The sequence below is a fragment of the Erithacus rubecula genome (genome assembly GCF_903797595.1).
Source record: "Erithacus rubecula genome assembly, chromosome: 14".
Lineage (NCBI taxonomy): Eukaryota > Metazoa > Chordata > Aves > Passeriformes > Muscicapidae > Erithacus > Erithacus rubecula.
In genome coordinates this window covers 5,109,392-5,131,942 of record NC_136666.1, presented here as the reverse complement: position 1 = coordinate 5,131,942, position 22,551 = coordinate 5,109,392, and the positions used below count along the sequence as shown (strand labels likewise).

The 22,551-nt window shown below is 38.0% G+C and overlaps 1 protein-coding gene across 6 annotated transcripts in view; it reads left to right on the top strand.

Moving 5' to 3' along the window:
• Positions 1–22,277, top strand: part of LRRC28 (leucine rich repeat containing 28) — a 51,580-nt gene extending 29,303 nt beyond the window's left edge. For 3 of the 6 annotated variants that reach the window (XM_079317618.1, XM_079317619.1, XM_079317620.1), the window contains 5 exons: positions 2,411–2,617; positions 8,830–8,932; positions 12,375–12,550; positions 14,760–14,919; positions 17,823–22,277. In XM_079317618.1, the coding sequence (XP_079173744.1) occupies positions 2,411–2,617; positions 8,830–8,932; positions 12,375–12,550; positions 14,760–14,919; positions 17,823–17,895 (719 nt within the window). In that variant the 3' untranslated portion in view covers positions 17,896–22,277. Of the gene's footprint in view, positions 1–294; positions 391–2,410; positions 2,618–8,829; positions 8,933–12,374; positions 12,551–12,827; positions 13,963–14,759; positions 14,920–17,822 lie in introns of those variants that run through there. The other 3 variants (XR_013775807.1, XM_079317621.1, XR_013775808.1) reach the window with 3 other exon arrangements.
• Positions 22,278–22,551: the final 274 nt, after the last annotated feature.

Here is a 22,551-nt window from a genome sequence, read left to right as displayed (position 1 = left end):
AAGTGTCTGAGCATGTTCTTCAAACTGAGCTTTGAGCACTATGGTGGGGAGTCTGGGGGTTATATCTTTAATATGATGGCACTTTGTTGTTTGGCTTGGTCTTAAACTTCATTGTGGGTCGGTGGGTGTTTGTGCAACATGTGGCACTAGATGTTGAAAGTGGATGTTTACATCTGGTATGCATTGGGAGATTAAGGTAGAGAGGATGAAGTTTTGGGTATGTGTTTTTTGGATGAAGGATAAAGTGAGAATACTTTTATTTCCTCTTAGATTTGAAACATATCATTCTAGCAATGCCTTTGAAACTCTGCCAGCTTTGCCAACCGTAACATTTATGGGATTTTGGACCTAAACTGAACTAGAGAACTGTTTTTAGTGGCAGAGAAAAAGGTTAGTGCATGAAAATAGCTGGGCCTATTATTGACTGCATGTGGTCAGTGGTTTGGCTGAATGTAGGTGGCTCTTTTCCTGTCACTGTTTTCAAGCATATGGCTTTGCAATGAATATAAAACTCTTTTGAAATGGGATCTGCTGCAGTTCTTTTTGCACAGTAGTCTTATGCTATTTAGTAGTGATTATTTTGCTTTTGTCATTTTGATGCCTGGAAAGGCGTTTTCAATCCTGTAGTAAAAAAAAAAAAAATCAAGTAAAGCTTATTCCTGTTGACATCAAAGCTAAGAGGTTTGAAGAATGTGATCATCTGTATACAGTAGCTGCTTCTGTCAGTAATATTTCTAAAAGGATGCATAAACTATGTTGTTGAGTCTTTATTGTAGTTGTTGCTGGGATTGTTTGCAGTGGGCAGAAACTCCCTCTAAACGTGCAAATGCATTTTGTTTAATGATTACTTGTGTGAAAATCTCTAATATTGAACTACAACTTCCCTTTCTTTGCTTTTCATGTTTCCAATCTTGAAAGTAACATTTATAGCAGTTTCTCCCAAGGTGAACTTTTTCCTATTGTGTGGAAGACAGCTTGGGTTAGCCCAGTGTTTTGTTTCCTTCTTTGTGTGTAGTATACAAGGTGCAACCTCAGGGCTCAGGGAACAGTGAATTTTCTAGCTCCTGCTGCTGAGAGCTTAAGGGCACAACAGGTTCTGTTTAACTTTAACTTAAACAGTGTTACCCTATTTATATCTTTGTAAAAAATCTGGGTGATAGAGCTGTAAATTGTACAGATTGTGGATTGTGTAGATTGTCTGGTGTTTTCAGTGTAGAAAATTCTAGTGATCTTGTTTTAGCAGCTCTCAAATGCAAGGGCTGGTTTCATTCAGCTGAGAGCAAAGTACATTTGGGTTTGCAAGATGCTGAGAACTGCAGCGAGTTTAGGGGCACCAAGCACTTCATGAGTTGGTTCCATTGCTGTGAAGTATTTAAAAACAAAGCAAAACTGTTCCCTGTGTTTGGGGGGAAATGTTATGGGTTCCTCCTGTTTGAGGGAAATAATATACAGAATTATCCAGTTTTTAGAGTGTAAAAGAATAACTAAATAAATAATGAGGTAACCTGCAGAGCTGCTTAAAATATTCTGAATCTATTTGTCAGTCAGTCCTGCATCCTGTTTCACACACAAGGAAAAACACTGTTGCACAAGTGAGGCTGCTTGTGTGATCATGTCTTACACACATTTAAGAATTTAGTTTATTACCTACATAAATAAATTATACAATACTATTTGAAACACGAAATCTACTTTTAAATTCTTAAACCCAACAACTAGATGCTGTAATTATTGCAACCGTAGATTAGAATTTAGTGAAATATCTATCCTACAATGTAACATAACAATATCACTGTTTATTAAGAAATATCTTTTCTAATTTAGACTAGCCCTTCTGAACTGTATCATGAAGACAGAGCTGTTTTTCCCAAGTATGCTGGGTGAAAGACTGTCACTAAGCAAGAAGTGCTATGCATGTGTTTGTAACTCTTGTTGCAAGAGAATATTAAGTAATCACTCATTTCATCCTCAATATTAAAAAAATAGTATCATTTGACTTTTCCTGAGTTTGAGGCTGTGCAAAACACCCTCAATATCAGCAAGCTTTTTTGTTTGCATTTTGGTTTGATGGGGTTTTTTTCCCCCCCCCTCATTCTGATTAAGGATTAGGAAAACTCTTGATATTTTGACAGTAATTGTCACAGTTCAGGAATGTTCTATGAAGGATCTCATACTTGAACATACTGATAAAGGTTCCTAACTGATACTGATAATCTCCATCATATTCCAAACCTTTTTGATACATGAAGATGATGAAAATCATCAGTATCAGTTCTCAACGTGGATCGATAGAACAGTATCTTACAGAAAAGCAGCACCACTGATGAACTTTTGATTTTAATTTATGTGAAGGGTTATGTTGTAGTGGTTTTTGTGCAGGTATTCACAATTGTCCTTGCCTGTTGTGCAGAGGTTGGAGACCTGCGGGAGCTGCAGACCCTGGACATCTCCACCAACCGCCTGATGACGTTACCGGAGCGGCTGCACATGTGCCTTTCGCTGCAGTACCTGACTGCAGACAGGAACCACCTGTGGTCTGTGCCCCGCCACCTGTGCCAGCTGCCCAGCCTCAACGAGCTCTCCATGGCTGGCAACCGCCTGGCATTCCTGCCCCTGGGTGAGTCCCCGGGGTCACACACAGCAAAACTAACTGCCCGCCCCAGGACTTAAAAACAACCCAACAAGCCAGTTTCTTTGGTGGTCCCTGCAGACTCTGTTTGTGGAGTTGTCACAGGGATCATATTGTTGGAAAATATGTTAATTTTAAAAATGCAGGTTAAGGTTTCATGGTTTTTTTAAAAGCAATAAGGCAGCTATCAAATTTGCTTTATTTTTAGCTAACTGAGGGGAAAAAGTTTAAATGATGTGCTTAAATATAGTACTGTGTAATCTGAGTTCCACCACTTTGGGTAATGATCTGTTTCTGTTTGCTGGATCTGATGATTTAACTAAGATTCTTCAACTAGGGTTTAAAACTTGTTGTGGAGTCCCAGTAACTCCATATAAATTACTTTTCAGCATTAGGAGTGTCAGTACCACATAATCCAGTGCAGGTTTAGTTTGTGCTGTGTACAGGCATCCATCAAAATTTCCACAGTAGTAGCCCAGGGAGGAATTGATGTGCCTTTTGCTGAACCCTTTGAAAGTTTGGAAGAGTAGAAGCAGGTCAGGAGTAGGAAGTGCAGTCAGTGTGTGGGGGTTTGTTGGGGGCAGTCACTGTGTGTTCCCTTTGGAAAAAGCAAATCTTCTCTGAACTTGTCACTTTCCAGCCCTGCCACGGGGTAATCTCAGCTGAGATACAGACACACATGCAGAGCTGCCCTGCTATCTAAATAACCATTAATAGTTTTTCTAGAATACCGAGTTTGGTGTTAATTAGGTGCAGATTAAATTATGATAATCACATTGGAAAAAAGCTGGAAATTGAAGTGGCAAAAAATGAGATCATAATTTCTAAATTAATTACATTGTATAGGTTTAACTTAATCTTTTCAGTACTAGTAGTTCAGTTTTTTAAAGAACTTACTGATCTTTCTGAATTTTTTATCACCTTAGTTTATATTACTGGAAAGTAAGTGCAAGTCATGTCTCCAGTGTTGCAGTTATGTCCCAGCATATGTCATTATATAAATGAGAAAACGAGTTCCAGGATGCATCATCCAGATTCCACAGTACTAAACCAAGCAAATTGCCTTCCCTTATTTTGGCAAATATTTTTAACTCCCATGAGAGAGGAAATTAAGCAGTTTTAATTTTGCAAAAATTCAGTAAGATGAGATGTGAAATTTTAAAGGAAAAAAGTTTTTGGTACATTTGCACTTGTAGCTTATCTGTGAGTGAGCCATGACCTGGATGAGCCATAGATCTGCCAAAGTGTTTTAAGTTCAAAAGGAGGAAATAAATCTCTAATATAATGACACACCTTCTTTTTTCTTTATTTTTAGACTCAAATTCAAAACATTCAAAAGGAACTTTTAAAATAACGGGAAACATCAAAGACTGTCAATTGACCTTGTTCAGTAGTTCTTAATAGTGACTCACTGGTGAACATTTGGAGATAATTTGCTATCTGTGGGTATGAAACTGAATCATAAATCCTAGAGTTCAGAGGAAAAGCAGCACAGTATAAATGTAAATGTTTAATCCTTCCTCTGAAGAATCAGAAGGCTTCAGAGTGGTCAAGATGTGATGAAATAAAGTAGAAGAGAGAGTGCATTGAAAAGCAAAAAGATTAAATCTATCTTCTGTTGCTTGGGAAAATATTTTTCTTGGAGTATTACTGAAGTTAAGGCATAATTGTAGCATTACTTCTGCTTGCTGCACATGCTGGCTGGTGGGGCTTTTGTGTGTATTCTTACATCCAACTTCACTTTGCCAGTTAATGACTGAGTAAGGATGCTAAGTAATGGTGAAAAATACTGCAGAAATACTTTCAAGTGATAGTCAGGCAAATATTGTCAAAACAATTTTTGGCAATTAGGGAGCTGTGTTGAAAAGCAGAGCATTTATTCATCTCCTGACAGAATGGTTGAGGTTTTTTCTTTTTTTATTAGATGTGTCCATGTTAAAAGAAATAAGTTTAAAACAAATTGCTTAATGCTTTTTAAAGCATTATTTACTTTATTTATTTCACATGGTGGGTGACATCTACTATGTCAAACAGGAATGCATTCTGCCTTGTCCAAGTTTGTCCCTTGTAGCTCCCAGCAGAGCCTCTTAATAAGTGTAGTGGAAATCTGCATTTTCCTGTTTCTGGACTGATGGGTGCAAGGTTTATTCCAGCAGCAGCACAGCCCTGCTGGACAGGGATCAGGAAGTTCTTTGCCCTGTACATTGTTTTAAGTTTGCAGCACATTTGCCTTAGGAAAAACAGTGTAACACTGTTCTAATGAGTTCTAAAATGAAGTAAAAATACCTGATCCCACTCTCTGACTTTCAGAACTGGTCTGTAAACAAGCAGATGGGTAAACAATAGTGAATTAGTAATTTGTTCTGCAGAATACACCTAAATTTTGGATATGCTAGTGTTTATAAAAATAATTTTTTCAGCTGTGAGTATTTCAGTTTATATTGAAAGAAATGAGACACCAAGGATCTCAGCCTTTGGACCTTCCTAAGAAAGTCATTTTTAAGAACAACTCCAAAAATTATATATATAAGTTGAACTGAAAGCTGCATCCTGAGCAGTTATATTATTGTCATGGCAACTTCATGCTCCCTTAGTAAATGGTCTTAGAAATCTGCTGATCATTGTATATCAATCTACTTGCAACATAAATTATCTTTTGGCAGAAAATTAACTTTAAATTTTTAGCATTAGCGAATGCTCCAATGCCTGTAAACAAATTCCACCACAAACAGAAATGTGAATCTGATGACACTGCAAAAATAAAAATCATTTGTGTAATAAAGTGCAAATATAATTAAAATAGGCCATAAATTCTCAAGTGTACTGGCAGCACAGGGGATGTTATGACAGCAAATATTCAGAATTATATCACTTTATTTGAGGGTTTATGTGCAATTTTTCTTTAGAAAATGGGTCTAGTAATTATCAGTGCAGAGTAAACAAAGGTCTTATTCTACCTCAGTATATGCTGCTTTTGTGTCCTTGCCCTCACAGTATGGTTAAAAGAGCATCAGTGCAGCCACACAAGAGCTTTTGTTCCATCTTCAGCCATGTGGAATGCATATGCCAGGGCCCTGAGGTTAAAAAAAAAAAAAAGGAAAAAAAAAGAGGGAGAAAAAGAAAAAAAATAGAATTGGGGTTTGTTCAGGACTCATGGCATTTGGTCATTTCTGGGAGAGAGGTCTTTGATCTGGGAGGCTGGAAGGAGGAAAGTGGAAATGTTTTAGACACAGTACAGTGCTTGCAAAAGCCACATGAAAACCTTCTTTGTAGCTTTAGCCTTTTCAGAGATGGGCAGCTTCCTTATTGCACAGAGTTCTTCAGAAGCATGGTTTTTAGAGAACTTTTAACAATATTTGTTGGCTGATACAAGACATAAAAATTAATGTGGATGGGATACAAAGAGCCTTTCAAAGTGATGATTTATTTAAATTTAAACTTTATGGATAATGTTTGAAACTGGGAAAAAATCTTTTGGAGTCTAGAAGATGCTTGGTTATTTAATGCAAAGAAACTCTATCAAAGGAACATTTATAGTTACAGGCTATTTGGCTTTGGGAATTGAATTTTTCCTACTGAGATATTTTGTCTAACATCCAAAAATTTGCTTTAATTACCTAGGAAATGCAGTCAACTCAGAACTTAGAATCTAAACATAGCATAAGATAAAGACAGAGGGAAGAGATGAGATGCAGCCTCACTCCCCCCTCTCAGTGCATATGAAAAGAACAGCTTTAGGGCTTTTTTTGACTTGCCTGATTTTCAACCCATTTGCATACATCTGTGTAGAAACCAGCAAGATGAGCCTCTTTTAAAAATTTTCTGCCATTCTCTAAATTAATAAGTCAAACAGTAGCACATTCAAGCTACCCAAGCAACCCATAGTTTTCTGCTGTTTTTAGTCTAAGTGACTTCTGCAACACGAGGGAACATTCTCTGAACATTACATGTCCCATCCACCTGCTACCTGCTTTAAATTGTACTGGCTGATTCCTCACCAGCCCTACAATGTTTTATGGTGCTACATTGCCTCCGTGGTGCAGTATTTTTATTCTTTGTAGGATAACAATGGGGTTTTGTTTCATCTAAAAATATCCCAGAGCTTCACTAAACTATTTTCAGCCCTGCAATACTGAGCCCAAATAAATCATCTTGTTGAGGTGATGCTCAGCAGCATCTCCAGCAGTGCCCATCAGTCAGCAGAGGGATTTGTGCTCCCATCCTGAGGCAGGACACTTGATGGATGCAGCAGATAGTTCTGGGAGCTGGAATGTCTCTGGGACAGGGTCAAAGCAGCATGTGATGGTTGAATATGTCCCTTGATGTCCAGTGACTCTGCTTTGAACAAAGCCCAGATTATGATCCCTGAAACCTCCACAGACTGTTGCAAAGCAAGGGCCCATGTTAAAGGAGAAAAAAACCCAAACTCATTTTTTCTCTGTTAATGCTTTTATTTTAAAAAAGGAATATCTTAATTTTCTGTTGGTATCATCACTTGTTCTTTATATCAGAGATTTGATAATGTCACTCCTCAGCACAAACTTTTAAGGTTTCTGGTGCTCACAGCTGCCATTCAAGTGGGTGACAGCTGAAGACATTCAGTATATTTTAAGATGGACACACGTTTGGGGAGGGATCACTCAAAATCTCTGCACTAAGTGGTATTTAGAGCTCTTGTGTACAGTAAAACAATTTAGTAATAAAGGAAGGTTTGTATTACCTATTGTTGTAGTAGAGAATGAGATCAGTATTCCAAATTGAATTTTCTAAATAAGAATGTCATGGAAATGGTTTAATTTTTATTCTGTTCTTGGTCATGTTTACCAAGGGGACAGAAGCTGTGCCCATTTCTCCAGTTACCCTTATATTTCTGCCAGCCAAGGTAACTGATAAAGATGGGAAATCAGAATTACTCAATATTAGTATTGTCTTACTGTGGCTGATGCAGCCAAATGCTTGTTTATCTTAGTCTCCCTGAGGTACTCATGAAAGTTTAACAAGTTGGGAGGCACACAGAATATTTGTGTTTTTCATGGTGCAGTTTGTCTGAGTCCCTGCTCTCCCATCCTGGGCAGAGGCTTTCAGACTCTCTTCTCCTGGTTTGTGCTTTGCACAAACACAGAAACCTTTTCCTGCCCAGTGTCTGGAAGGGCATGGGAGTGACAGATGAGTTGGGCTGCCCAGTAATGCTACACATCAGCTTTCTTGCTAGTTCAGAACTCTTTCAGACCTTTCTGTTTAGTTCAGTTTGGTGTCTTTTGAAATGTCTCTCATTAATATGTTTTTCACTTCTTTTAATGCCAGACAGTTTTACCACTGACTAGACCTTGCTAATAAGCAAAATTCTCATTTCTGAGAATTCTTCCAAGAAACCTAAATTTTCCCATTTAATTTTAATTTTCTAAGCAAAATAAAATAGTTCCATACTGATATGCTTCTATCTAGAGGTATTTTAATAGATTTCTAGTCCGCAAAGGCATTACTTAATCATGCTGTACTTGCTTCTTTTGACTACCAGCCATGAATATTTTAAGAGCAATAATGCAAGCAGCACACCTCCAGAAGTATTGATCATTTACTGCAGCCACAACTTTTGATGTCTTACATTCTGCAGTTTAATGCTTTGTGTTTTCTTGGGCTCTGTAATTCACTGCACGAGTCACAGACTCATTTCTGAATGACTGCACTTGTATTTGGTTAAGGCTAATGAATCCCAGCAAGGATCCCTCCTTGGAGAAAAGAAAGAGGGGGACAGAGCACATTCTTGTGTCTGTCTTGCCCACTTTCCCAAAGATAGAGAAGCTGTGATTTCACTGACATGAGGCTAGTTAATGAAAGCAGGTTTGACCTTATGAACTTGAAGTATGCACTGAGGATTTGAAATCAATTGTCCCTTTGCTGCTTCCAACTGACTTCAGAGTTTGTCAATGTTAAAATTTAATTATTTATAATGGGATTTTCAGGGCTTCTGAAAGGGGGCTTTGTTTTGTTTTAGTAATTTGAAATGGTTGCTTCTAAACAGCTTTTCAGCTCATCCATAATAAAACCATTGGCTGAAATTTTACAACTAAGAAGTATTAATTTATGTTTGCTTACATTGAGTTTGATTAGCTTATTTATAATTAAAGAGAATTACTTTGCTTATAATTGTCACTATGTCATCCTTTCTCCTCTTGACTTTTCTTGTTTTCTGAACCCAGATTTAGGTCGTTCTCGAGAGCTCCAATATGTTTATGTGGATAACAATAGTCACCTGAAAGGCCTCCCATCTTATCTGTATAATAAAGTCATTGGTTGCAGTGGGTAAGTATGAATTAATTCAGGTGTCTTGTGTACCTGTCCTTGTAAAACTTCTCCTGTATGATACAAGTAGCTATTTTTTGTGTGTCTGTGATTGATTTGGAGCTGCTTTTACTTGGAGGGGATTACTGCTCCCAGCTCTGTTTTATTTTTGTAATAAATCTTCTGTGTTAATTGCTGACTTTTAACTGTTTTAGTATGAAGGCATAACAGTGAAGTTACTCTGAAAGAATTTGTAATAATAATGTAAGGCCTAGAGCTGAATTTAAAAGTTGGCCAAAACTGTAGGCTTCACAGTTTCTATAACTAGAGAATGAACAAAATAATTCTTAATATATTGCACCATCTCTTTGTTTCTAAGTGTTCACATTTCTGTAAGTTGTGGGTCATCTTTTGAAGTCATGTGCAGCTCCTTCACTCATTTTACATCCCACTATCAGCTTCTTGTAGGTCTTGGTACCTACTAACTAAAGTGACTTTTTTTAGGAGTTATGGATTGACAGGTTTATTTTTACATGTGGATTTTAAAAATATCCTGGGCTGTCTCATGTTTGTGGTTAGAATGCAAGAAAAAAGTGGTCTGTGTAGGACACTGGCTTAATTCTTTCTGCCCTGACACTGGCATAAATTAGGATCAGCACCCCTGATGAATGGAGCTTTACTGGTGTAAAACTGATCAGAAGAGGATTGTCCCCATTACCATCTAATTATAAATTTCTGGTATGCTCACTCTCAGCAGATCTCGCATTAAATATAAATTCCCTCTCTACAGCCTGCACTCTCCTGCAATATGGGAGATGCTGAGTCTTGGCATTTTAAGGTTTTTCTAATATTCCAGTGTCAGCTGGTTGGTGATATTTAAATACTTGCAGTTGGATTACAGTTTTGCTGAACTGTGTGACTCGCAAGCTTTTACTAATTTTGTTTTTCAGGAAAGATAAATTCTAGCCTTTTTTCTTCCAGAACTGATTGTAAATTGTTAGTCAGACATTAAATTGACCTTAAATTTAACAAAATTGTATTGATTGTGACAAAAAGCAGTAATGATAATGCAGGAGATGGTTCAACAATCATGCATATTTCAGGTGGTTTTATACAAAAACCATGTTGGTTTTTTTTTTTTTAATTTTCATCTTATACCTTATACAGTTCATCTTATCTTATGCAGTTAAAATAATTTTATCTTTGCATTGACCTTTGTGAAGATCCTACAAGTTCTTTTTGCTATTCTTACATGTACAGTGCTGGTGAGACCACCTGCTAGTATCTCTGATATTATAAATCTAGTACAGATTTATAGAATCTAGTCTTAAAAATCTAGCATAGAACATACTAAAGGAGTTGCAAGTGTTGATATGAAATTGATTCTTTTAATTCCTCCGTGGAAAAAAAAGTGATTTTCTTCCTTAATAATGAATAATAAAAAGAGATTTCTAGTTAGAAAAATAATGTTTGTATTTGTGCACCAAGCAGATCCTTGTCTTTGTTGTGAAACTGTCTTGAAACATTACAGATTATTTTTAAGAAATAAATTTAGTATGGGGAGAGCACTAGTATATTATTAAAAAACCTGAAGGTTTTATTTGATAATGTGCTGAGAGACTTTAAAATTGTGTAATAATGGTCATGTGAAGAATTTCTGTGTTCTTTCCAAGAAAGCATTAGCAACCAGGCTAAGGTTTTCATGGGTCAGGCAAGGGTTGAAGATCCAGGCTTTAGTGCTCTGTCTGGCCCTCCACTGGAGAATAAAATCTGACAAGCTGCTCTTACTGACATAAAGCTTGATTTCTGAAAATAGAATATAAATTGCCTTGTGTAAGTATTGAATCTCTGTCTGGGCATCCTGCAGTCAGACTGACTGAAAAAAGTCTTTTATATGAGAGGTGATGATCTCAGCACTCAAAATAAATTTTGATCTTATTTTTTGCAGATTGGATTTCATAGTCCCCAGTTAGGGATCTGTCAGTCTTGTTGAAGGCAGCCAATAGGTGGTCTCAGCTTTTTTTTCCCCCTCACTTTTTTATCCACCAGGCTTTTTCTGCAGCTCCTATTTTCCCCCAGCTGTTTAGACCATCCTCTATTCCAATTTTTAACCTCCATGGATTTTGTGTGTGTCATTAATAGCCTCACCCTATACCAAATGTCCCAGCTCTGAATTGCAGAGGCTGTAGTGAGTTCTTAGGTTTGTTCCTTAGTGAGGTTGGTAAGGGGTTATTCAGCTTGAGAATACAGGATTATGTATTTATTTAACTATTGTGATAGCTAACTCATTGTGAGTGGATTGTTGGAATACTGGATCTTCTGAATTCCCACTTATTTTAACCTCACTAATGGATTGTAGGAAAGTATTAAATATTTAGCAAGAGCCTTATTGACTTGCTTGCTGTTTGATGCTGCTCTCTTTTGGTGGTTTCTCTGGGCTGTTTCTCCTTTAATCAGAAGAGATGAGATTCTTTGTTGTCAGTGGAATACTCTGAGATTTCTTTCACATCTGATAAGGTTGAGAGTGGTTACCTCCGTTTTAGGTCTAATAGCTGGGAAGGCTGACAAATTTGTGTTTCTATTCCATTTGTTAGGACTGGCCCCAACAAGTTGCTCTTGGCTTCAAATTTCAGTTGTCATAAACAATTCCAATTCCCCTGTTGACTTCCCCAACCTCTTAGTAGAATTTTCCTATGCGTGTCTCTCTGGTATGATCGCTTGCAACAGGGATCACGTAAAGAGTTATTATTTTTACTACAAGCTAAGTTTCTCTCCCTGGATCCAAATAACCTTCTCTTTCCATATATGATTTGGGAAGGGCAAGGCTAATAGACTTATTAGGATATCTTCCCACTACAGCATGGCTGTTGTTTTTGTTTTTCCTTCATCTGCCCACCCCGTGCCCTCCAAGGGAACTCTGTGAATGGGGAAAGGTGTAGTACAGAATCACCCAGTGATTAAAATACATTTTTTTGGGGCTGGAGTTTGCCTCACATGTTACAGTTGAGAAATCCATGATTGTTTTCAGCTGGTTGATCCAAGACACAGGAAGCAAACTGTTGGGTATGAAACTGCTCCCCTCATTAAAGTATTTACTAACAAAAGGCCAAAAGAGATTTGTCATGTGGGCAAAGTAATGGGCACATAGCATACTTGGTTCGCCCCCTTGGGATTGTGTTCTCATTTCTTTATGTTATTTGATGAGTAATTCCTCCAAATGTCCCATGTCTAGCACATCACAGAAGGTGGGAATCTGTAGAAACATAGAATCATAGAATAGTTTGGGAAGGGACCTTTAAAGGTTAACCCCACCATTGCACTGCTCTCTGCAAGGAATCCTTGATGGGTGCTGCACTGGAGAACAGTATCAGGCTTACTTTGGGTTGGTCATCTGGGTTTCCCCATGAAGTTACTTTTATTATTTTTTTTCTAACCACTTTCTAAATGTCTTGTGTCCTTCTAGTTGTGGTTCTCCAATTCAAGTTTCAGAGGTGAAACTGCTCTCTTTTTCATCAGGCCAGTTAACTGTGTTCCTGCCAGCAGAGGTGAAATCTATAGGAACAGAAACAGATCATGTGCTGCCTTTGCAAGAACTGGCCATGAGGACCCTCTATAACACCTACTACAGGTTTTTTAAAGGTATGAAATTTTTGCTTTCTTCAGATTATAGAAGGAGTGAAAGCGTTTTCTGACAGTGAGAGGAACATTTCTAACAGTTCTTCTAAGGCTTGGGCAAGGATTTATATTATAAAAGATTTATTTAATCAAATTATGTTTGAAATGCTGCATTAGAACAAAAATGACCAATATCAAAAACCAGAGTTCCAAAGACTCTTTCTGAGGTCAAGTGGTGGTTATAAATGGTTTCTTACTTGAAGCCTGTATGAAGAAGGACGCTTTTTTGTTTTTTTTTCAGGAGAAACTCTTTAATGGAAATAGGAGATGAGAAATATAGTTCCTGAGGCAAGATCAGATGCATCAGCCAACAATGCAACTCCTTGCCAGGCAGCACACTCCTAAACTGGCAGACTTGTTATACATAAGGCAGAAGAAATGCGAGCAGCCCTTGGCCATTTCAGCACAGCATGACAGCTGAGCTGCTTTAGTTCTGCCCCAATTCAGGCTCTCTGCTCTAAAGTGGCCCTTGGCTTATCTGGTTCTGCATCATGCAATCACATGAGTTAGCAATATCTGATGATAACCTGCAGATCCTCTCAGATCTGGATGTGTTGTGCCTCCCCACAGTTGATGCTATCTTGGGAATTCTCAGCTTTAAAAGGTCAAAGGAGAAAGCAGAAGAGTGGAGAGTTCCAGTGGGAAAATTAGAAGGGTTATGGAAAGGGTCTCTTGTACCTTGGCCACTGCAGTAAATCTTCACTGCTACCAGGAAAAGTGTACAAGGAGGTCTGCTTTTTCTCACCCACTTGTGACTTGCACAATCATTTCTGGAATCCAGCTGTGTGGATGTGGTTCCTGAAGATGCCAGTGAGGTTTGGTTTGGGAATGGGAAGGTCATATTGCAAAATCAGTTTAAAGACTGGTTTGCAAATGATTTTATACAAGGCTGTTAGGATTACACTTATTTTCAGCCAAGATGCAGAACCTGAAAAAGATGGATTCCTATATCCACATACAGACTCTCATGGATATGTCCTATTCTGAGTGACTTTATTAACGACTGTGGCCATTACCACTGCAGCACCCCAGTTTCAGTGAGCAGGAGCAGAGCCTGTGTCAGACAGGTGTATGATTATGCTGTGCTGGGGAAGCAGGTGGCACATATGATTAAAGTAGCAGATTTCATCTGTCACTGCCTAAATTTGCAGTTTCAAGAGTGCTGTTAAATACTTGGCGGCTGCTGGGGAAGTGACAGAAGTGACTGGACTCCTTTTCCTCAATCTTTGCTGGCTGCAGAGTGTGACCTTTTCTTTCTGACGCAAATGTCCTGCTCGTCCCCTCCTTGGGGCTGCTGTGGTACATTGTGTCTGGGGTTCAACCTTGCAGTGTTTGAAAGCTGAAACCTGTGTGATACCATAAAACTGATTTATCAGGTACTGCATCTTGTCTTGATTACTCAGCACCTAAACTCACTCACCTGTCTTGGCTGTCTCTCAGGTTCTAGACGGAGATTAGCATGAGGGGTTTAATTTATAAAGCACCGTGTGGCTTGGGCCAGGCCTGGGAAAGTGATGGCTCTTTCCCAGGAAATGACCTTGGAGTCCCTTTTGGTGAAAATGATGGCATCTTGTAGGCTGTGGGGGAACACTTAACAGATGAGGAATGTATCGATCTTTTTAGAGTGGTCTCTGGTTGGACCTGGGAGAATTATGCTGGGCTGGATTGAATTTCAAGTAATTCCAAATATTGCAAATCCCTTTTTGCTGATGGTGGAGTTTGGGCTTTGTAGTGAGGTTAGCTATCCTGCTGGATTGGTTGCTGAAATACTTTAATAAAATACTACTGATGTCCTTTTCATAATGTTGTATTGTTTTTAGTTACTAAACATCTGTCTAAATCATCTCTGTGTTTAAAACTCCTTCATGATCTTTTAATCCTTTCTAATATTTGCTTAATGTATAATATTTTCACCTAGGTATTTTAGCCCAGTTAAACTTATATCCACAGATATTAGACTTGTACATTTAACTTTAACTTTTTGAATTTAGACATGGAAAGCATTATGTGCCTCACTCTAATTGTGGTAATTTGTATTACCTCATTGTTGTTGTGACAAAACCTTAAGAATGTGAGGCAGCTGTTTTCTGAATTGTTCATGGATCATGCTTGTGTTTGACTTTATCGTGTAATCATTTTATTATAAATATTTTTTGTTTCTTTTCTTCTCTAGATTTAAACTTTCTGACTCCAATCTCACTACCCAAAAGCCTCTTGGAATTGCTGCACTGTCCCTTGGGACACTGCCACCGCTGCAGCCAGCCTATGTTTACCATTGTCTACCCAAAGCTCTTTCCCTTGAGGGAAACTCCAATGGCAGGATTGCATCAAGGGTAATTATACAGGAAATTACACTGGGGTTTCATTTAGGAAGAAAAACACCTCACAGAACAAAGCATGTTCTTAAGGATTTTTTCTTTAAAGGTGGTGTTTCAGATCTAAAGTCCCTGGATTGTGATTGCATATATAAGTTGACAAATATTTTATTCATGAGTCAACCAAAATACTGCTGTTAGACTGTTAAAAGGGTCTTCAGATATGCTTGTCTCAGTCTGGTATAAGATAGGAAAGGGTTTGGATAGGATGGGATTGAGCTGTTTGTGGTAATGCAGCACATGCCTGGCACTTCTGTGAAGGAAGGAAGTGGTACCTAACACCAGTAATTGCCCTGATGGTCTCAACCCTAACTTCACATTTCTACCACTAAACAAAAGTGCTGCAGAATCAAAGATGGAAAAAAAGCTCTAAAGCTGGAGCTTAATTAAAATGTTCTGCAGTAAAATACTCTTGTTTTAATTTCCACACTAATTAACTTGAGATATGCTGTAGAAGCATTCTGCATAGGAACATACATTTTGTAGTAATACATGTTTTTAATAATACTTCAGTTTTATGGTTGTAAGTGTCTGCAGCATTTACAAGTCAAGTACACAAGCCCACACAGATTTGCTGATCTACTGGACAGTCATAGAAGGGACTTAAAATGGGGATATGGTTCAGAGAATGTTGCCTTCATGCAGATAAAGCTATAAAATATCTTTAAGGTGAGCCCTGATTGTTTTGCAGTGATTCTTTCCCTAATCCTGATGAGTCTGAGTGGCTTTCCATGAGTCATAATATCAACGAATCCACTTTCTGCAATGGAAAAGCATCATCTGAGAAATTTCAGCTTGTATTGTATGAAAACTAATAAAGGAGGTTTAAAGCTTGGAGTTAAACAAGCAAAGGTGATGTTAGGTTCTTGTTAGAGAATTCAAGTCAAACCATTAATTACAAAGCATATACCTAAAGGTGGTGGGCAGAAAAGAAAGGTGCTCTAAAAAGGAATGTTTTTGAGATTACTTGTTGGTGTCTATATAATCCAGGAACACCACTTAGTTCCTAGCCTGCTGAAATCCAGTGATTTGATAATTATCTTCCATAAAAACAAGAAACTGCTTTTCAATAGGATGATCTTTAATAAAAAAGACTAATTGGTGATTTAGGATGGTGGTGCCTGTTTTACACAGCTGTATCACAGCCTGTTTGCTGTGAGTTTGTAACATGATAAACATATGATTGGTAAGCAGTTCAGCTTTATGAAATGAAACAACTTAGGTATGCCAAATCTGGGCAGCAGCCAGAGGACTGCATAAATGCTGTTTTGGAAAAGCCATCTTTCTTAGAAAGATCTGATTGCAGAGATTGCACACTTCAATTTGCCATTCTGTTACACTTCAGTCATATGTCGAAATTTAGTGGATTTCATGTTGAGTGAAATAATTTACTTCCATATTAGTGTCATAATACTCTTAGTCATAAGATGTTATAATCATGCTATAAAGAATTTCTTTCAAACATTCAACAGTATAATTTTCTAAGAAAATGATGGAAAACTACTGGCTAGTCACTAAATCTATCTATTACCCTAAATAATTCAACAATGTGAGAGTTTGGACTACTTTGTAATTAATTGCTAAACATTGTTCATTGTAGAAGCTACAGTTACAAGATGATAGACATTATCAGTAGACAACTCTAGGAATTTTTAAAGATGAGACTCCACAAAAACATACTTTAGAGCTGTTTTGGAGGAGCACTAGATTAACATTCTAAATATAATCATTAAGAATACATACTTCTGCATGGTTTTCACTTGTTTCAAAAATAGTTATCATTCCTTCCCTTAGACAAGAATGTACTGTGTTCTGCAAAATGCCTTTAATGAATCCAGTCTTAAGTAGCTGACGTTTGATGCAAATCCACAGAAAATGAGATCTAAACAGGGCAGCCTGTCATCCTTATCTCTGTAGCTTGTGCACTTGACATGGTAAGATTATGTGGAATTGTGGAGGTGTGATAGCTGGTTTAGAAAGATGTGAAGGACAGGGTTTCTGTTCTAAAGAGCTTAAAGTGACCATGAAAACACACAGGGTAGGGATCCTGGGCATTTGAGCAGCACTGATTAGCACATGCCACATCCATGCCAGTAACTCCTGCCTGGATTTCCATATCACATTCTGTATCCTCTTAGAGGAAGGAGAGTTAAGTGTTGGACTGGATTTCTGTATCTGAAAAAGCACAGATGCCATGAGCACTGGGTAAAGTGTGATTTCTGGGTTAGTGAAGAACAGATCTGAACATTTTTAAGGCAGATATCTCAGTCCCTGCCAGGCTGGGGCAGGAGCAGGGTCACCGTGAGCTCGGATCACACTTGCACAGTGCCATCCCTGCTGCTCTGCGTGGCACAGTGTGACAGCACTGCCTGTCACTCATCCTTGCTGAAGATCTGCCTGTTCACTCTGCCAACCAGGGAGGACATTGCCCTTCAGTCATTTCATGCCTACAAGCAGTAATTTAAGAAACACACGAGTAGGGCCCAGGCTGCCCAGCTATTTTCCTGTCAGCTGCTAAACCTGCTGGCTGTGACACTCAGCCACACCCTGCTCAGAGAGAAAAACCACACACTGCAGTTCTAAACTCAGTGCATAAGAAACCAGGAAGGTTTTGAGAACCCCTGCAGTGTTTCCCTGCCTTGGTGTCAGAGACAGCAAATGAACCTGTGCTTTTTCTGGGCTGTGGAGATGGGCTAATCCTGTATTTTCCAAACCAGCACATTGTCTATATGGATTGGAGCCAGGAGCTTTAATCTTTACTGACAACTGTTCCCCCTCTCTCTCTTTTTTTTTTTTTTTTTTTTTTTTTTTTTTTTTTTTTTTTTTTTTTTTTTTTTTTTTTTTTTTTTTTGTTCTTCTAGGAGGACAACTGTTAGTTTTGTGGCATACTGCTGCTCCACCCAGTGTCTGCAGACTTTTGACCTACTGAGTTGATAAACATTTCAACCTCCTCAGGAGTGCTGCCAGTGTAAAGCTGCATTTGATGCTGTGTCCCCTTGGTACTGGAATACCGTGTGTGCGTGTGCCAAAGCAGCAGAAGTGCCCGGTCAGGAACACTCTGAGACACTTAAATCCTGCCCTATCAAATCTGGATGAACTGCTGGAACTTCTCAGAAGTGTAAATACCAAGCTTTTAAAAGTATTAACTTCTCTCTCCTCCGAGGCAGCACACAAACCAAACACATTCACGAGCTCTGACTTCAGGATTTCCAGTATTTTTCAAATGTGCCTGATTTCAGGTTGACCCATTGCATCATTTGAGGCAGTTGCATTCCTGTAACAGGAAAAAAAAGTTCAGTTATGGCAAACAAATTTTCACTTACTCATCTCTATCCTCTTCCCCTCTACAGCTGCCATCAGGTGCATTGCTGTAAGCCTGCAGAAACCTTTGATGGATCCCAGTGACTTTTCCATAGAATTCAGCCTTATTTTCTCCCTCTCATCTTAATGTTTGCCCCAGCAGAGTTATACCAGTTGTATACCAAGTCTTTGACAGTTCTCTGTGGTATTTAAATCCACATGCTAAAAGCAGATCTTTCTTTCTAGTATCATTAAATACCACAGTGATTTAATTGGAGTAACTAGGATATGTCTGGAGACTGAAGATCCTGTTTCAGTGAAGGCTGGTTCTGATGCCTACACTAAGGGCTCTTGCTCCAGTATGTTTCAGGGTGTGTTTTCTTTATTTTCATTGCTTTATTTTTAGAAAGAGTTCTCCTTTTGTTCCATTGAGTTCTTCAGGAAGAAGACAACTTTTTAAGTATCAATTTCCCTTTGAAAAAATCCAATTAGTAATATGATAGTAAATCTTTATTATATTTTTATAGTTGCAGGCTATAGATCTGCAAAGAGCTGGTCTTGATCTTTTTCTAGATTCAGCATTTGGCTGATTTGTCCAAGTGTGTCAGTGGATTGTATGCCTTGGAGAAGGTTGGAAATCCAGGAGCAGGTGTGTATCTCCATGCACAGGTATATTTGCACACATGGATGCCTGCAGAGAAGTGCTGGGACATTTGTTTCCATACATTAATGGCAGATTTGGTTCAAATTGCCACTCAATCATATTTGTGGAAATCTTTTTTTGCTACATCTTGTTCATTTTGAATAAAGAATTAAGGATGGAAAAAAGGCCCAAAATGCCTACGTGACTAAACATTTGGACTTTATACTGAAACAGTTTATAGACAATTAGCCCCTCTTGATTTGTTTTTGAATATGTAGTATTTTTAAAAATATTTTTTTTCTTTTTTTTTTTTTTTTTACTTTCTATTTCTTCAGTATAAACCACTTGTTGATTTAGCACAGTGTGCTGCTCTGTGCAGTAGGTAGTTACAAGCTGAAATAGATATGAATGAAACAGTTTGTTATAAAAATGGCAAGATAAAGAGACTTATTTGGTAGTGTATTAGCATATGTTGTGGTGAGGTGTGCGTACTTTGAAGGCAGGAGGCATTAAAATGTTTTCCTGTTGCCAAAGAAGCATTTGTTCCTTCTGCAGGCTTCCTGGCATCTCTTCAATAAATAGAGTATCTTAAGAGCTTAAAAGAGTATCAAAAAGGCAGTTTAGAGGGTGGAAATTTTAGGTTGTGCATGTTACTTGTAAAAATCTTTCCTGGTTTTATTGGGTTGGTTTTAGAGAGTTGAATTAGCATTAAGAAATGTAGAACTTAATCCTTCAGGAATGCAAGTATCATCTACTGCTTAAGAATTGTGAAACTTTCTAAAATAAGTCCCATTTATTATATCTGCTTTGCAGTAGGGGAAAGAGCCATGTCCAGGCAGCCTTGGTGCTTTTGGATTTCTGTCTGTGTCATTTCCCAGGTTTGTTTCCATGTTGGAATCTCAGCAGGTCCAGCCACCCCACAGGGTTCACTGCTGAGCCAGCAAAATCCACCTTCAGCTTTATCCTTTTCCTTCAGTACCTCAGAGCTGAGATGTAAATTGCCCATGTACAATTATATCTGTATCTGAAATGTGCAAGTGTAGCACAGAATCCACTTTTTTAAAAATGGATTATAAAAGATAATGTTACAGATGTTAATTTTTATATGATACTCTGATCAGGAATTTTCAGTATTAATTTTCACTGTGGCTTTCTCTGTCTTTGAAAGGAATGTTTTCTTGGAAGTTTTTATCCCCTTTTTATAGCAGGTTGTAGATTTGAAATCATAGTTTATATCTGAATTCAATCTGTAAATACTATTTTGGAGTTAAATCTGGTTGTGATCACCTAACAGACATTATCATTTGTTTTATTAGGAGTTAAGAAGAGTGAAGCTTGATTTTATTATTATAATTATTTATTTATTATTTTCTTTCTTTTCCCCATAATCTAATTATTTCTTATTGAGTCTGTATCAGTCTCTTTATTAATGTCTCCAAGTGCAGTTCAGAAGAAATTTAACCTGTTCTATAAGCAGGATGAATCTTAACAAACACTTTAATAGATGATATTTCAAGAATGGAATGTTCAATAAATAAATGACTTAAACATGCAATTGAAGCTGAAATGTCATACCCTATTTTTATAAAACAAAGAAGGGGAAAGCCAATATATAGATGAGAATGCAACTTAAATTCATTTTAATGTTTTGTGGGGGTTTTTTTATGAACAGTGTTTGTATTCATCTGTATCTTTGGGTGATATTCTTATTGATTAAAATAACTCCATTCTCACTTGTCCAAATTTTATAAAGTTGCTCTGCTGTAAGAGTATTTCATAACCAGCAAGCATGAGATCCAGCTATACAAATTGCAGTGGGGAGAGGGAGCTTGTTGCTGATGTGCATCACTGTGCATCACTAGTTTTTCAAGGTGCCACCGTGCTTGGACTTCTCTTTAGTTGGTTTGTTTCTGGGTAATTTTTGATTCCTTGCTCTGGTTTGTCAGGTTAGTTCCCATTAAGTAATATTTTTCTGTGTACTACAAAAAATCAGGTTCCAGATGTTGAAAAAAATGACCAAAAAGTGTTTTGTCATAACAGTAGGTCTCAATTCTTAGCCTAGGGCAGGAGCAGGAAAAATTTCTGGGTTTTTTTCTTAAGGCATTACAAAGAGAAAGGTGCAGGAGAGGAATGAGATAAAATGAGTCTTTAACCCATTGATGTTGCTGTAAAATCTTTTCTAAGTAAAGGTTAATTCCCATTATAATTAGGGATCATAGGCATGATTTTTGTTTAAGTTGTGATAACAGGCACCATGTTGATAAAATTCAAACCCTATATAGAGGTAGCTTTTTGTTCTGCCACAAAGCAAATGGAGGAATCTCTGGCTTTACTTAAAAATCCTTTTGAGTGGTTTTGCCATGATCACTGTTATATTTGGAGCACTGTTCTTGGGAGCCTTCCTCATCATCCCTCAGAGGATCAGAAATGTCCTTTCCTGTGCAAAGAGCAAGGTCTAATATAAAGAAATGTGTATTTTTCTGTTTTGATGCTTCTCCTGGGCTCTTGCATGGTTCATTACAAACCTCCTATTTACTTGGTTGTGGTGAGGTTGAGATGTTGCTCTGAGCAGAGCGGTGCTGTTTATTGCCAAGTTGGCTTCAGTTCCTGCAGATTGAATTCTGCTGAATCCCTTTTTCTGGCATTGAAGGGAGCACAGGACTGTTCTAACACCCGTGTGGGAGCAGCGTGTCAGGTTCTACTGACATCACAGCCCAGCTGAAGACTGGAGAGTGACAAACCTGTCACTAGAGAGGACAACTGGCTTTTGAAGGCCACTTTGGCCCCACCAGAGTACCACTGATAACAGAAGAACTTTTCCCCTGATGTCAGTGGACGATGGGCCAAGTTTTAACTGATGAGAGGGAAAAATGTGTGCTACCATCTTTGTATTTCTTGCAAAAACTGGGACAACACCAGAATCCATGGCTGCTGCACTGTCTGCAGCTTCACTTCCGTATTTCCAAGATGTACCTATCTTTGCCTCTTACCTCCCTCTTACTCATGTTGTTGCAAAATGTTATAGTTAACTTGTGATGGAAGAGGCTAAATAAATTGAATCCAGAGTTTTTGTTACGTTTTTGTATTACAGACCTATTTTGTAAGAGACCGAAGGTCTGGTGGAAAGAAATGGCAATGTTCATGTGAAGTCTTCATTGCTTTTGCTTTTATGTGCCCTTTCTTGGATTATAACTTGAACTTGGTTTGCAACTGAATTCATTCTGTGTCTGTGGAAAGCACATGTGCATTGCTTTCTTGCTCTATATTAACCAAATGTCACTTAGTGTGAAGGTGAGCTTGCTAGATGGTTTATTTAAAGTTAGCGGTGCGATTATTGTATGTGCTTCTTAATAAACTATATTTTTGGATAGAATTACCGTTCATTCAAATTAACGAAATTCTTGCTCCTGGGACTATTAAGCTATGTTAGAATACAGCACTTCATTTACATTCCAGTTCATTTGCATTGTAATTAGCTATTAAGTCTCTTGTCCCAAGGCTGAAGAGGTGGGGTGAAGACACTAAAAGCACTCCCAAGCCCAAAACACCACTTCAATTCATTTAATCCCTTTGTCTCAGACAATGTAGTTCATCAGATCTTGCATAATAGGAACAAAACCCATATGGAAACGTTACTTCAGACCCTT